Raw genomic sequence first — 15,379 nt, 5'->3', positions numbered from 1 at the left:
TCATAGTTGAAATTGCCCAGAAGGCAGTTCTCTTTATATGTGGAAGATTTACCTGTTCAGGGCTCAAGATTCATTAGAAGAGGACTGTAAAGAGCATTCCTCTTCTGATGCTGATCTGTATCAGCACCAAACCGTGTAATTTGTATTTTGTTAACTGTTTTTCTTAATTTCTATCTTACACTAAACAGTAGCCTTAAGTCCACTGCCAGTATTATTCATACTACTAACTACTACTAGAAATTTGTTGCTCTGGTTGGCTTTAGTCTTGTACAATCATTAGCAAACTCTCAAACACTTCATATTTTTGTCCTTGAATACACTCATATTCTATTCCTGTGACAACATCCTCATCTTCTGTCAGTCTGGTCTCACTATGTCAATTATTTTTGCTCTCACCATGTTTATCAATGCTAGGAACATCTCACTTTTATACCTGATAATCATGGCATTTGTATGCATACAACTCGCTAGGCTGATCACTGTTCAAGTAACTTTTAAAACATCTCTGCTTGTTAGTGTGTTCTTCAATACCAAGTAATACCTGTGTAAAATAACAAACAAACAACAACAAAAAAAAAGTAGCCTTTTCTCAGTTAAAATAACTGCAACATAACAAGGCTGCATTGATAAGACAAGATCACTGTGCACAGTAATCAAACCAGCTACTCAGTGGTTGGTTACAAACTACTGAGTAGCTGGTAACCAAAATGATATGTAGACTAAGGAATTGAGTATTGGAGGATATATAGATGAAATGTAATCTTCAAGGTTAGGAAAAAGAGAGATAAGAGATATGACAAAAAATACAAGTTAGTCAGGGACTCTTGGTGAGATTTTACAGTGCATGGCAGATGGTGGGGAGAACTTGTGGCCATCTCTAGAAGCTGAGTAAGGGTGTGAGAAGGAACATGTGAAGTTCGAGTTCTTCTGATGGTATGTAGCAACTGTGTCAAACAGACTCCCAGTTGCCATTGCTGATACATCTTTGGTGAATGTTTTCAAAGAAAGATATGATAGGTATTTAAGCTATGAGTGATCCGGTCCATCCCTTGATGAGACCTTAGCTCCCTAAATAATAACAATAAACTACTTAGAATGAATTGTCAGACATAAGATGTTCTTTTTACATCTTGCAGTTGACACTATTAGTACTTAACTGAATTATATGTCATCTATGGAAAAGGCAATGTTAGTCACATATATAGTTCTACTATATATGTGACTAACCCACCATTTCTAGATCCCTTCTTGGCTTGGTGCCAAGAATAGTCGATTCATGCTGAAGGGGAGAAAGAAATGAAGGATGTACGAATTGGTCGCCAACATGCGAAATCACGTGCTTTCTTGTCTGTCGCTGTGCTAGTACTAGCTTGATTTTTGTTGTTCTCTTTTTGCATTTTTTTTTATTATTAATTTGTATGATGGATCCAGTACAGTCTACAAGTTCTGCTGTTAAACGTTTTAGTAGTTCTTGCAAAAGAATATTGAATAATGTGCTGACATTCTGCGAAAAAGAATCGTCAGAAGGCGTCTTCTTGTTCCCCTTTCTCAAGTCATAAAACGTGCAAGTGCAATTGCGGGCGTATCGGGGTCGACTGTTAAAAGAATTCGTAGGGAATCAAAAGGTGAAGCTAAGCCAAAATTTAAATCTCCTAAAAAAAAACCGCCAGAGAAACAAAAACCATCGAAACCGTAGCTTTGAATGATTTTGATGTAGATTTTATAAGAAGAGCTATTCACGAATTTTACGTGGTCGAGAAAAGAGTGCCAACTGTTCCGAAATTGATTCCTGTGCTTAAAGAAAAAATTAATTTTCCTTGGAAAAGAGAAACTTTAAGGAAAATACTTCATGAAATCGGATTTTGTTTTAAAAAGTCCCAGAATATAAGGAAACTTATCATGGAGCGAAGTGACATTGTTTTATGTAGAACGCAGTATTTGCACGTATTAACACTCTATGTACACTTTTCCAACTGTTATACAAGCAAAATAGTTACACTTTAAAAACAGCAATGTTTGTAAAAGAAAAGCTAAATTTTCCGACCTGTAATAATAAACAAACTCAGTTTGTTTTTAATTACAGGATTACCCTATTATCGGAATGGATTCTCCTTTTTCTGACATGCGCAGAAGTGTCAAGGGACCTCAAATCGGTGGGCGAACTGTACACATGATAAATTTTTGTTCAACAAATGGAACTAGTAGCTTAAAACATTACTAAATAGATTTGGTGTCAATCGAGTCGGAAAATGTTTTTGGATCAAAAGGAATAAAATCAAAAATTGTAAGAGTTGTAACTATTATTTCTGTGACTCTCATGTACTGTGAGATTGAAAACATAACACTTTCTGATTCATAAATAAAGATTTGGTTGTCAAATTCTACATAAAATATGCATTCCACACATCACCTGGTTATGTTAGCAAAATTTTCAGTTTGCTTACACTTGATTTTTCTTTTCCCCTTTATGAATTTATTGAGGCAAAACATGTAATATTATAAATTAACGATACCAAGAAATTACATTCTTGGTTTAATCCTTTATCCAAGTGTAAGCAAACAAGGTTGCACCTGAACTATTTCCAGGACTGGGGCACCTCATATAAAGAACTAATGACTTCACATCACTTGCCTTAGTATCCCATAATGCAAAGCACATATACTTATAGACATGTATAATGATATGCATTATGGTAAGGGTCACTACCCAGACTGGTTTCAACCTTTATTGAGGTATCATCAGTGGGAGACAGACCAAGAAGTGATACTAAGGTTGAAGTAATGCAGAAGTCATATTTTCGTATAAAAATGTTATAAATTGGTTTCACACCAAAAGGTTTCACACCTTATTATTAAAATACTCTGGATAAGAGATAGTTGTAAGTTTTATCACTTGGTTATACTATAAATTAAAGATAACAAAAAATATATTCCTGGTTTAATCTTTTATCCAAGTGTAAGCAAATAAGTTTGCACCTGAAATATTTTCAGGATTGGAACACCTCATATAAAGAAGCTAATGATTTCACATCACATGACTTAGCATCCCTTAATGCAAAGCACATATCCTTACAGACATGTAGTATTAGCTTCTTTATATGAGGTGGCCCAGTCCTGAAAACAGTTCAGGCACAAACATGTTTGCTTATACTTAAATAAAGGATTAAACCAAGAATATAATTCCTTGGTATCTTTAATTTATAGTATAACCAAGTGTAAAAACTTACAAAAACATGTAACATTATTAAAAAAATAGATTTATTTTTTAAATAAATAATAAACTAGGGTGCTTAAGGGTCAAAGCTGTATAACTGAGAGGAGACCTCCACATAGCCTTTAACGGAATGTGGAGAACCAACCAGGGCTTCTGACCTAATGTCCAATCCTCACCATCTCGTGGTGCACCCTGTTGGGTATCTACCTGGATACTGAAAGAACAAGGATGGGCTGGCAATTTGGGATTTAGCCGACCAAATTGTATTCTTATTGGTTAAACCAAAATAAAAAATGATGGTACAACATGACAGAATTTCATGCCGGCTGGGGCATCGCCCGGTTAAACAAGGCCCCTGTTGTTTTCGCCAGGGAACCAGGGCGAACAGCGAAAAGTCAGCTACTGGAACAAATCTGAAAACAAACCCCAACTCAACATCACCAGAGTTAAAGATCGGTACTATCAACGTAAGAAGCCTGAATAGCAAAGAAATGGAGCTAGCTGAGGAATTAGATAAGTACCAGATCGACATAATAGGGGTGACTGAAACAAAAAAGACAAAAACTGGTGAGATCTTTCTGAGCAATAAATACAAAATGTTATATTCAGGCAATGACAATTAAGGAAAAGAAGGAGTAGCCATAGTATTCAACACAAAATATGAGGCTAATCTTCTTGAATGGCAGTCAGTCTCAAGTAGAGTAATGTGGGAAAATATGAGAATGGGGAACTGGACAATGAGACTTATTTGTGCCTATGGTCCCACAGAAGGTTCTACTAAGGTAGAAGTGGAGGAGTTTTTTGAGGGTTTAGAAAAAGCAACAGACACAATGAAAAATGAAAAGTTGGTCCTTGTTGGGGATCTAAATAGCAGAGTAGGAAATCATTGTGAGACATACAAAAATATTTTGGGAAAATTTGGAGAAAAGAGCAAAGCTAATAATAATGGCAAATATCTGTTGGATTTCTGCTCAGGACATGGACTGTTTATTACTAACACCATGTTCCAACATAAAAATGTGCACAAATTCACATGGAGAGAAGAGGCAAGGAATAAGAAAAGTCTCATTGACTATGTTATTGTTGATAGTGATGTTTTCTCCCTGGTGCAGGACACCAGAGTGTACAGAGGATTTGAAATTGGAAGTGATCACTATTTAGTCTTGAGCAGGATAAAATTGAATTTAATATTGAAAAGAATAACATGTAAGAAAGTTTTAAAGCGAATAAAAGTTGAGCAGCTCTCAGATGTGAACTGTAGACTAAAATACACAAAGATTATTGAAGAAAAAATGAAAGAGTTTGAGAACAGGAATCAAACCTTGGAGATTCAGTGGCAAACTCTGAAGAAAACATTGATTGATTCTGCCAGAGAGGCATGTGGTGAGGTTGTCTGTAAGGATAAAAAAATCAGAACTCCCTCGTGGACACAGGAAGTTAAAGAGGCAGTGAAGGAAAAGAAGAAAGCATATCAAAAGTTCCTGTCAAATAAGTCAGCTTGTGCTCTTAGAGAATATAGAGACAAATGCAAGAATGCTAAACACTGTGTAAAACTAGCTAAACAAAAGTAATGGGAGGACTTTGGCAAGAATATAGAAAATAAATATCAAGAAGGTGGCAAAATATTCTGGAGGTTGTTGAAGAAGCTTAAGAATGGAGGAAAGAGTGCTGTAAAAGGAATTAGAGATGATAAAGGTGACATGAAAATGGGAGAAAAAGATATCCTTGAAGTATGGAGTAATTACTTTGAAAAACTGCTAAATGAAACAAGCAGTGATGACAGCACAGTGGTAAAAAACACTGACCAGGCATGCAGTCAGGAATACATATCCATACTTGAAGTAGAAAAAGCCATCAAAGGCTTGAAATGTGGAAAGGCAGCAGGAGTAGATGATATTCGACCAGAAATGCTGAAGTATTGGTGGTATAAGAGTCTTACAGTGGCTGCACTGCATAGTTCAGAAAGCCTGGACAGAGGGACGAATTCCCGATGATTGGAGTAGAGCTCTCATAGTACCCATATATGAAAAGGTAAATAAAACTGCATGTGAGAATTACAGAGGTATTTCCCTACTGAGTGTTCCTGGCAAGATCTATGCAAGTATACTTGAGAAACGGTTGAGAAGAATTGTGGAAGAAAAGCTTGGTGAAGAACAAGCTGGATTCAAGCCAAATAGAGGCTGTCAGGATCAGATCTTCACTTTACGACAAATAGTTGAGAAAGCATGGGAATATAACAAATATCTGTATTTAGGTTTTGTCGATTTGGAAAAGGCATATGACAAGGTGCCAAGAGAGAAGCTATTCAATACGTTGCAGTTATATGGTGTCAATGGGGCATTATATCAAGCAATACTTAGTCTTTATTTGAGTTGTAAGTCAGCAGTTAGAATTGAAGGAAGTACAGGAAGATGGTTTAATGTTAAATCTGGTGTGAGACAAGGATGTACATTATCCCCTCTGTTATTCATTATCTATATGGATCACATTATGAAGGAAAGTGCTATTAAACATGATATCAAAATTGGAGATGTTAATGTCAGCTCTTTGCTTTATGCTGACGATGTTATACTTCTAAATAAATCTGCTACAAGTCTGCAGGATTCTCTGACTAAATTGCTGTTGTAATAGATATGGTATGAAGGTCAACAATAAAAAGACAAAGACAATGAAAATAGGCAGAATCATTGAAAATGTCAACTGTGTTGTGAATGGAGAACCTGTGCAACAAGTAAAACATTTTAGCTATTTAGGCACGATTTTTACTGAAGATGGTAAATTAAATATAGAAATAGACAACAGAATCAGCAAAGCTGGTATGGTATTAAGTCAATTGAATAAATTCATTTGGAATAAGAGAGAAATTAGTCGGAACACTAAATTAGCTATATACAAGACAGTGTTCAAACCAGTTTTGACTTATGGATCTGATAGCTGGGTCAGAAGTAAACACTTGACCAAAGACTAGAGACTGCAGATATGAGAGTCCTGAGAAAGATTATATGCGTGAGCAGATAGTATCAATGGTAATATCATATTAAAAATGAGGATATTAGGAAAGAACTTGACATTGTCAGCATCCAGGAATATGTTAGCAGAGCTTATCTCAGGTGGTATGGTCACTTACACAGAATGGGTGAGAAAAGATTAGCAAAACAAGTGTTCTCTGCCAGGTTGGCAGCAAAACGACCCAGAGGAAGACCAAGATATAGGTGAATTGATACAGTACAAAGTGCTTTAGACGATAGAAATATAAGATCTGATAATGTTGGAGTGTTGACAAGTAACAGACTGTGGAGGAAATTGTAGATAGGAAATTAATAATGATGTAATTTTTTTCATGTAGTACTATGATATTGTGTACACCCCTTGAGGGTACATGGTAGGAATTTGATGATGATGATGATGATAAATAAAATAAGGCATGACTGGAGCCATAAGTTCTCAACCTCTAGTCGAGAAAGATTTTTTCTCTTGGAAATAAAGTAAATATAACAGATAAGAAATTTATCCTTATTTGAATCCTATACATATTTCAAAGCTGTATAACTGAGAGGAGACCTCCACATAGCCTATAAAGGAATGCGAAGAACCGACCAGGGTTTCAGACCTCATGTCCAATCCTCACCTTCTCGTGGTGCACCCTGTTGGGTATCTACCTGGATACTGAACGAATGAAAATGGACTGGCAATTTGGAATTTAGCTGACCAAATTGTATTCTTATTGGCTTAAACCATGGTACAACAAGACAAAATTTCATGCCGGCTGGGGCGTCACCAGGTTAAACAAGGCCCCGGTTGTTTTCGCCAGGGAACCAGGGCGAACAGCGAAAAGTCAGCTACTGGAACAAATCTGAAAGCACACCCGAACTCAACATCACCAGAGTTAAAGATCGGTACTATCAACATAAGAAGCCTGAATGGCAAAGAAATGGAGCTAGCTGAGGAATTAGATAAGTACCAGATCGACATAATAGGGGTGACTGAAACAAAAAAGACAAAACTAGTGAGATCTTTCTGAGCAATAAATATAAAATGTTATATTCAGGCAATGATAATCAAAGAAAAGAAGGGGTAGCCATAGTGTTCAACACTAAATACGAGGCCAATCTTATTGAATGGCAGGCAGTCTCAAGTAGAGTGATGTGGGCAAATATCAGAATTGGGAAGTGGACAATGAGATTTATCTGTGCCTATGGTCCCACAGAAGGCTCTACTAAGGTAGAATTGGAGGAATTTTTTGAGGCTCTAGAGAAAGCTATTGACAGAATGAAAAAGGAAAAGTTGGTCCTTGTTGGGGATCTAAATAGCAGAGTAGGAAGTGATTGTCATAGATACAAAAATGTTTTGGGAAAATTTGGAGAAAAGAGCAAAGCTAATAATAATGGCAAATACCTGTTGGATTTCTGCTTCAGGACATGGACTGATTATTACTAACACCATGTTCCAACATAAAAATGTGCACAAATTCACATGGAGAGAAGAGGCAAGGAATAAGAAAAGCCTCATTGACTATGTTATTGTTGATAGTGATGTTTTCTCCTTGGTGCAGGAACACCAGTGTGTACAGAGGATTTGAAATTAGAAGCAATCACTATTTAGTCTTGAGTAGGATAGAATTGAATTTCATATTGAAAAGAATGACATGTAAGAAAGTTTTAAAGTGAATAAAAGTTGAGCAGCTCTCAGATGTGAACTGTAGACTAAAATACACAAAGATTATTGAAAAAAAAATTGAAAGAGTTTGAGAACAGGAATCAAACCTTGGAGATTCAGTGGCAAACCTTGAAGAAAACCTTGATTGATTCAGCCAGAGAGACACGTGTGGTGAGATTGTCTGCAAGGATAGCAAAATCAGAACTCCATGGTGGACACAGGAAATTAAAGAGGCAGTGAAGGAAAAGAAGAGAGCATATCAAAACTTAGTTCCTGGCAAATAAGTCAGCTTGTGCTCATAGAGAATACAGAGACAAATGCAAGAAAGCTAAAACACTGTGTAAAACTAGCTAAACAAAAGTCATGGGAAGACTTTGGTAAGAACATAGGATATAAATATCAAAAAGGTGGTAAAATATTCTGGAGGTTGTTGAAGAAGCTTAGAAACGGAGGTAAGAGTGCTGTAAAAGGAGTTACGGATGATAAAGGTGACATGAAAACTGGAGAAAAAGATATCTTTGAAGTATGAAGTAATTACTTCGAAAAATTGCTAAATAAAACATGCAGTGATAGCACAGTGGTAAAAAACACTCAAGAGGCATACAGTCAGGAATACATATCCATACTTGAAGTAGAAAAAGCCATCAAAGGCTTGAAATGTGGAAAGGCAGCAGGAGTAGATGATATTAGACCAGAAATACTAAAGTATGGTGGTATAAAAGTCTGACAGTGGCTACACTGCATAGTTCAGAAGGCCTGGACAGAGGGATGAATTCCTGATGATTGGAGTAGAGCTCTAATAGTATCCATATATAAAAAGGAAAATAAAACTGAATGTAAGAATTACAGAGGTATTTCCCTACTGAGTGTTCTGGGCAAGATTTATGCCAGTATACTTGAGAAACGGTTGAGAAGAATTGTGGAAGAAAAGCTTGGTGAAGAACAAGCTGGATTCAGGCCAAATAGAGGCTGTCAGGATCAGGTCTTCACTTTACGACAATTAGTTGAGAAAGCTTGGGAATATAACAAAGATCTGTATTTAAGTTTTGTCGATCTGAAAAAGGCATATGACAAGGTGCCAAGAGAGAAGCTATTCAATACACTACAGTTATATGGTGTCAATGGTCTTTATTTGATTTGCAAGTCAGCAGTTTGAATTGAAGTAAGTACAGGAAGGTGATTTAATGTTAAATCTGGTGTGAGACATGGATAGGCATTATCCCCTCTGTTATTCATTATCTATATGGATCACATTATGAAGGAAAATGGTATTAAACATGATATTAGAATTGGAGATGTTAATGTCAGCTCATTGCTTTATACAGATGATGTTATAATTTTAAATAAATCCACTATAAGTTTGCAAGATTCCCTGACTAAATTGAATAACTGTTGTAATAGATATGGCATGAAGGTCAGCAATAAAAAGACAAAGACAATGAAAATAGGTAGAATCATGAAAATGTCAACTGTGTTTTGAATGGGGAAGAACCTGTGGAACAAGTACAACATTTCAGCTACTTAGGCATGATTTTTAGTGACGATGGTAAATTAAATAAGGAAATAGACAACAGAATCAACAAAGCTGGTATAGTAGGAAGTCAATTGAATAAATTCGTATGGAATAAGAGAGAAATTAGTCGGAACACTAAATTAGCTGTATACAAGACAGTGTTCAATCCAATTTTAACTTATGGATCTGAGAGCTGGGTCAGAAGTAAAACACTTGACCAGAGACTAGAGACCGCAGATATGAGAGTCCTGAGAAAGATTAGGGGCGTGAACAGATGGCATCAATGGCAATATCATATTAAAAACGAGGATATTAGGAAAGAACTTGACAATGTCAGCATCCAGGAATGCATTAACAGAGCTAATCACAGGTGGTATGGTCACTTGAACAGAATGGACGAGGAAAGATTAGCAAAACAAGTGTTCTCTGCCAGGCTGTCAGGAAAACGACCCAGAGGAAGACCAAGATATAGATGGATTGATACGGTACAAAGTGCCTTAGACGATAGAAATATAAGATCTGATAATGTTGGAGTCTTGACAAGTAACAGACTGATTTGGAGGAAAATTGTAGATAGGAAGTTAGTAATGATGTAAATTTTTCATATAGTACCCTTGAGGGTACATATCAGGAATTTGATGATGACCTATGTGTAAGCAAACAAAGTCTACATGAGAAGTATCTTCTTTACTAAGCCACTTGTATATAGTGGCTGTTGACTTCACATCAGTTGCCTCAGCATCAACTCCCTAAATATCAATTGCCTTAGTTTGCTTATTTTTTATATGGCTCCTACCCATGAAAATATATCATAAAACCTATAGTACATTTATACTGTTGGTGGGCTAAGGATTTTTATTATTAATTTTATATATATACAGGGTGTTCGGGATAAATTTGACAGTTTCGTAAGGAAAAAGAAAATCTTCTTTGTATCTATTAAATTTAATGAATTGACAAAAAAACATTACAGGCAGAGTTAATTACAATACTATCAACAAGATTTACTCAAAATAACCACCATTAGCATCGATCACAGCTTCAATTCTGCTTCGGAACCTCGAACAAGCTGATGCTACAGTCTCCCTGGGAAGGGCCGCAAAAACTGTTTTAATTTTATCAATTAACTGGGCTTTTGTATTACTGGAAGTGCGATTGGTGTCTTTTTCAACTGCGCCCCATACAAAATAATCCATGGGGTTAAGGTCTGGGGAGTTTGGAGGCCAAACATTTGGACTGGTGAAGTCGTAGAAATTTTCAGATAACCATTTTTGACTTTTCCCAGAGGTGTGGCAAGGGGCCGAATCCTGCTGCCGTACATACGGCCTACCATTGGCTACCCTTGTTATCCAGGGCTTGACTACAGTTAGCAACTCCACGAACAAAGCCCGAATTCCAATGCCAGGGTTCTTCAACACCTGTTCCTGCAGATTTGCGAGGAATTCTGCTGTACGAACGCAATCAGATCGTCTGCTAGGGATCTTTCTTCTTGCTACATCCTCGTAGTCACCATTGCAAGTCTCTAGTTCATGCCTGATTGTTTTTACTGTATTCAGGGAGCATTGGGCAGCAGTCGTAATATCCTTATTTTGATGGCGGGCACGAATCATCATGATACAAGTTATTCTCTTCCATGATTCAGGTGGGTTCCAGCTATCCATCCTTTCTGACATCTTGTATATGAATGAAGAAGGGTCCAAACTTTTAAATGAAGAGAAGTGTGTGTTAATACATGTAACTTACGGAAAAATATAATTAATTATAAATATGTCAAATTTATCCCGAACACCCTGTATTTGTACTTTTTTTTATTATTTATTATTATTATTTTTTACTGTCTTGAAACCCTGTTCTAGAGACCAAACATGGAACTTTTTTCAAGCCACTTCAAGTCCTCCAATAAGTGGAGCAGTGATCTCACACCAGGCAATGAAATTCATCTCCCACCTAAAGACAATTACAAACATCCATCCCGTGGCAGGATTCAAATCCAGAGCATGTTGGTTGGAGAGCAGATTTGTTAACCACTCAACCACCCAGGCTAGTATAGGATTGAAACAAGAAGATAATTTATTTGATTACCAAGTAAAAAATTTTAAAAATATGGTGATACACCGTTTTACTCTTATATATGGCAAAAAATACATATATATATATGACTTCTGCATTAATTCAACCTCAGTATCTTTCAGGGTAAGGCTCCCCACATTGATGAGACCTCAATATCTTTTAATGGGATACTAAGGCATCCCATAACTGATGCATGGTCAACAGCCTCTATATATAAGTAGCCTGGTTATAGAGATGGTTCATATGCAAAATTTGTTTGCTTACACTTGAGCACAGGATTAAAACAAGAATATAATTTCTTGTGCATTATAATTTAATCTCCAATTAATACTCCAATTTATTAACTCAAAAAAAAAAAATCATTTAAAACTAAAATTTCATTGTAAAAATGTAAACATTACATTACTGATGATGAGGTGAAAGTTAATGTTGCTTTCGCATTCATTATTCTCTCTTCTCTAATACCTATCAAGGAGGGATATCAGCTCTGAATAAATACATTAATATATAACTATTTACTATGTGGCCTAACCTGGTGCTCTAGCTATTTTCCATTCAGTCTCCAGAATAATTTTTCCATCAAAAGTGAAACATGGTAACATATTCTGTTCAAATACTATAACATTCTCTTTCTTTAGTCCAAAGTAGTTATTTCTAGAAAAAAATTCCAGTGTTGGCTCCATGGTGTGCTCACTAGTCATAATATACCTAAAGAGAGTCAGAGAGAGAGACTGGTATTAGAATGCATTTTAATTAAAGGTATCAAAAATACTGTAAAAAAATGCTCCATGACAATTCAGTTAAAACATTTGCTAAAAATATCCACAAATGCATTAAACAAGTGCTTTTTATGATGAAGAGCCTTTTTCTATTGTTCTTGTTTGACATTTAAGTGCTAACATAAATTAAAATCCATGTATTATTTGCTCAAGTGCTGGGAGAACATCTTGTTGGAGGTTTAATGGACTATTGACAGCACTAAGAAAGGATTAAAAACTAATTTTAATGCTTCCAATATTTCATCTCATTTAAACACAAATCACGCATCTGCAAACACTAAGGTCAATCTGGCCTAGCAGACCATGTGTTGGATACAACTCATACGATCTTCTGGAAGAAAACCACCATGCTCCACCAACCATAGTAAATTTAAAAAGAAAAGACTGTTTTAGGAATCTTCAGCAGTCCTCAGAAATCAACCTAATGTAAATAAATGTAGATGCATAAATCTTACCAAAATTTGGGAAACAATAATTGTCAGAGGTACCAGTTTACATCTTAGACTGCGTGCAAATGCAAAAAGGGGGCGCATCACCTAGATAAGACTTCAGAGTCACCTACGTGTTTCATTAAGCATTGTATTGTCCTTGTGTGAGTGTGTAGGTTATAAGTCTTATTTGTAATCCCTGAAGCTGTCTCAATGACTGAGACAAAATATTGTAAGCATTAAAATTAGTTTCTAATCCTTTCTCAGTTCTGTCAATACTCCATTAAACCTCCAACATGATAGATTAACATATCAGTTAATATATGTTAATACACATTAAATATACTAATATAACATCATCAAATTCCTGCCATGTACCCTGAAGGGATGTACAGGATATGATAGTACTACATGAAAAATTTACATCATTACTAACTTCCTGTCTACAACTTTCCTCCAAATCAGTCTGTTACTTGTCAAGACTCCAACATTATCAGATCTTATATTTCTATCGTGTAAGGCACTTTGTACCATATCAATCCACCTATATTTTGGTCTTCCTCTGGGTCATTTTCCTGCCAACCTGGCAGAGAACACTTGTTTTGCTAATCTTTCCTCGCCCATTTGTTTAAGTGACCATACCACATGAGATTAGCTCTGCTAACGCATTCCTAGATGCTGACAATGTCAAGTTCTTTCCTAAAATCCTCGTTTTTAATATGATATTGCCATTGATGCCATCTATTCATGCCTCTAATCTTTCTCAAGACTCTCATATCTGCAGTCTCTAGTCTTTGGTCAAGTGTTTTACTTCTGACCCAGCTTTCAGATCCATAAGTCAAAACTGGTTTGAACACTGTCTTGTATATAGCTAATTTAGTGTTCCAACTAATTTCTCTCTTATTCCATATGAATTTATTCAATTGACTTCCTGTCATACCAGCGTTGTCGATTCTGTTGTCTATTTCCCTATTTAATTTACCATCTTCACTGAAAATCGTGCATAAGTAGCTGAAATGTTTTACTTGTTCCACAGCTTCTCTGTTCACAACGCAGTTGACATTGTCAACAATTCTACCTATTTTCATTGTCTTTGTCTTTTTATTGCTGACCTTGATACCATATCTATTACAACAGTTATTCAATTTAGTCAGGGAATCTTGCAGGCTTGTAGTGGATCGTCCACATAAAGCAAAGAGCTGACATTAACATCTCCAATTTTGATATCATGTTTAATACCACTTTCCTTCATAATGCGATTCATATAGATAATGAATAACAGAGGGGATAACGTATATCCTTGTCTCACACCAAATTTAACATTAAACCATCTTCCTGTACTTCCTTCATTTCTAACTGCTGACTTACAACTCAAATAAAGACTAAGTATTGCTTGATATAATGCCCCATTGACACCATATGACTGTAGTGAATTGAATAGCTTCTCTCTTGGCACCTTGTCATATGCCTTTTCCAGATCGACAGAACTTAAATACAGATCTTTGTTATAACATAACATATAATAATAATATAATACATATTAATATTATCATGATAATAATATGTATTATACATAATAAATAAAATAATATACACATGCATGCACATCCACAGTGGCCCAGAAGTAACAGGGCAATTAGAGAATCCACACTTAAGCAAAAAAAAATCTATTTGCAGAATATAATATATATGTAGTATGCATAGAGGAAGTAATATTTAGACACACAACAAAACAAAGGGATACTAAAGCAAGTGATGCGAAGTCATTAGTCTCTATATACGAGTTGCCCAGTCATGATGTTACTTCATGTGCAAACTTTCATGTTTGCATATAAGGTAACTTCAAAAAAAAACTTTCATGTTGGTAGGTTTTCCAAGTGGAAAAACTTTCAACATCTATCTCTAATCCAGAGTATTTTAGTAATAAGGTGTGATACCTTTTGTCTACTTGTATATGGAAATATGACTTCTGTATTACTTCAACCTTGGTATCACTTCAGGGTCTGGCTCCCACTGATGTGCTTTGGTGCTTAAGTGGTTGCTTTCCCTGAGATATGAGTGGCTCTACTCAGTGGTGGGGTGAGCCTGCCACCACTGAGGGTTCTCGGTGGCAGGGTGAGCCTCTCACTGAGTGGAACTACTGCTGAGTTAAATGACCCTTTGGGTCACTCATTGTTGGGTAATCTGAGGGATCACATGAGTTTTTGGAGAGGTATTCCCACACTTACACATACCTCAATAAACCTTTAAACTCGTCTTAAGCGCAAACTTTGTTTGTTTACACTTGGATTAAACCAAGAATATAATTTCTTGGCATCTTTAATTTATAAAACAAAGGATAGTTGTAACATCAAAATAATAATAATAATAATAACAAATTATAAAATAATCTTTGCTTCAGTCAAATATTCCACTTCTCTTGACCAAGTTCTGAAGTGTCGAGGACAGTAACCTACATTGAATGAGGCTGTGGGTGCTACCACTCACCAAAGGTATGAGTGGTAGTACCCACAGCCTCAACAATATGTATTATATATAATACATATTGTTGTGAAGAAAAATGACCAAAGGTTCGTTCTTCTGCTGCTGCCATCTTTCAGATGCTGTCCTGTTTTGATAGCATCTAGCTAGTAAGGCCCTTTTCCAGCATAGCCTTATGTTATGCTGTCACATAAAGCTTAAAATAAGATCAAACATTTTTAACAGTGTTATTCTACCA

At 36.0% G+C, this 15,379-nt stretch overlaps 1 protein-coding gene across 4 annotated transcripts in view; it reads right to left on the bottom strand.

The window, feature by feature from the left end:
- LOC150101196 (UDP-N-acetylhexosamine pyrophosphorylase-like) overlaps window positions 1-15,379 on the bottom strand; it is a 176,753-nt gene that overhangs the window by 99,377 nt on the left and 61,997 nt on the right. For all 4 annotated transcript variants that reach the window (XM_090401150.1, XM_090401148.1, XM_090401151.1 and 1 more), the window contains exon 4: window positions 11,986-12,161. In XM_090401150.1, the coding sequence (XP_090257276.1) occupies window positions 11,986-12,161 (176 nt within the window). The remainder of the gene's footprint in view (window positions 1-11,985; window positions 12,162-15,379) is intronic.

Source organism: Typopeltis vanoorti, chromosome 12, assembly GCF_054136105.1.
Source record: "Typopeltis vanoorti isolate ZY-2024b chromosome 12, IOZ_Tvanoo_1.0, whole genome shotgun sequence".
NCBI lineage: Eukaryota > Metazoa > Arthropoda > Arachnida > Uropygi > Thelyphonidae > Typopeltis > Typopeltis vanoorti.
Note: the sequence above shows the minus strand (reverse complement) of the source record. Positions and strands in the feature narration are given on the sequence as shown.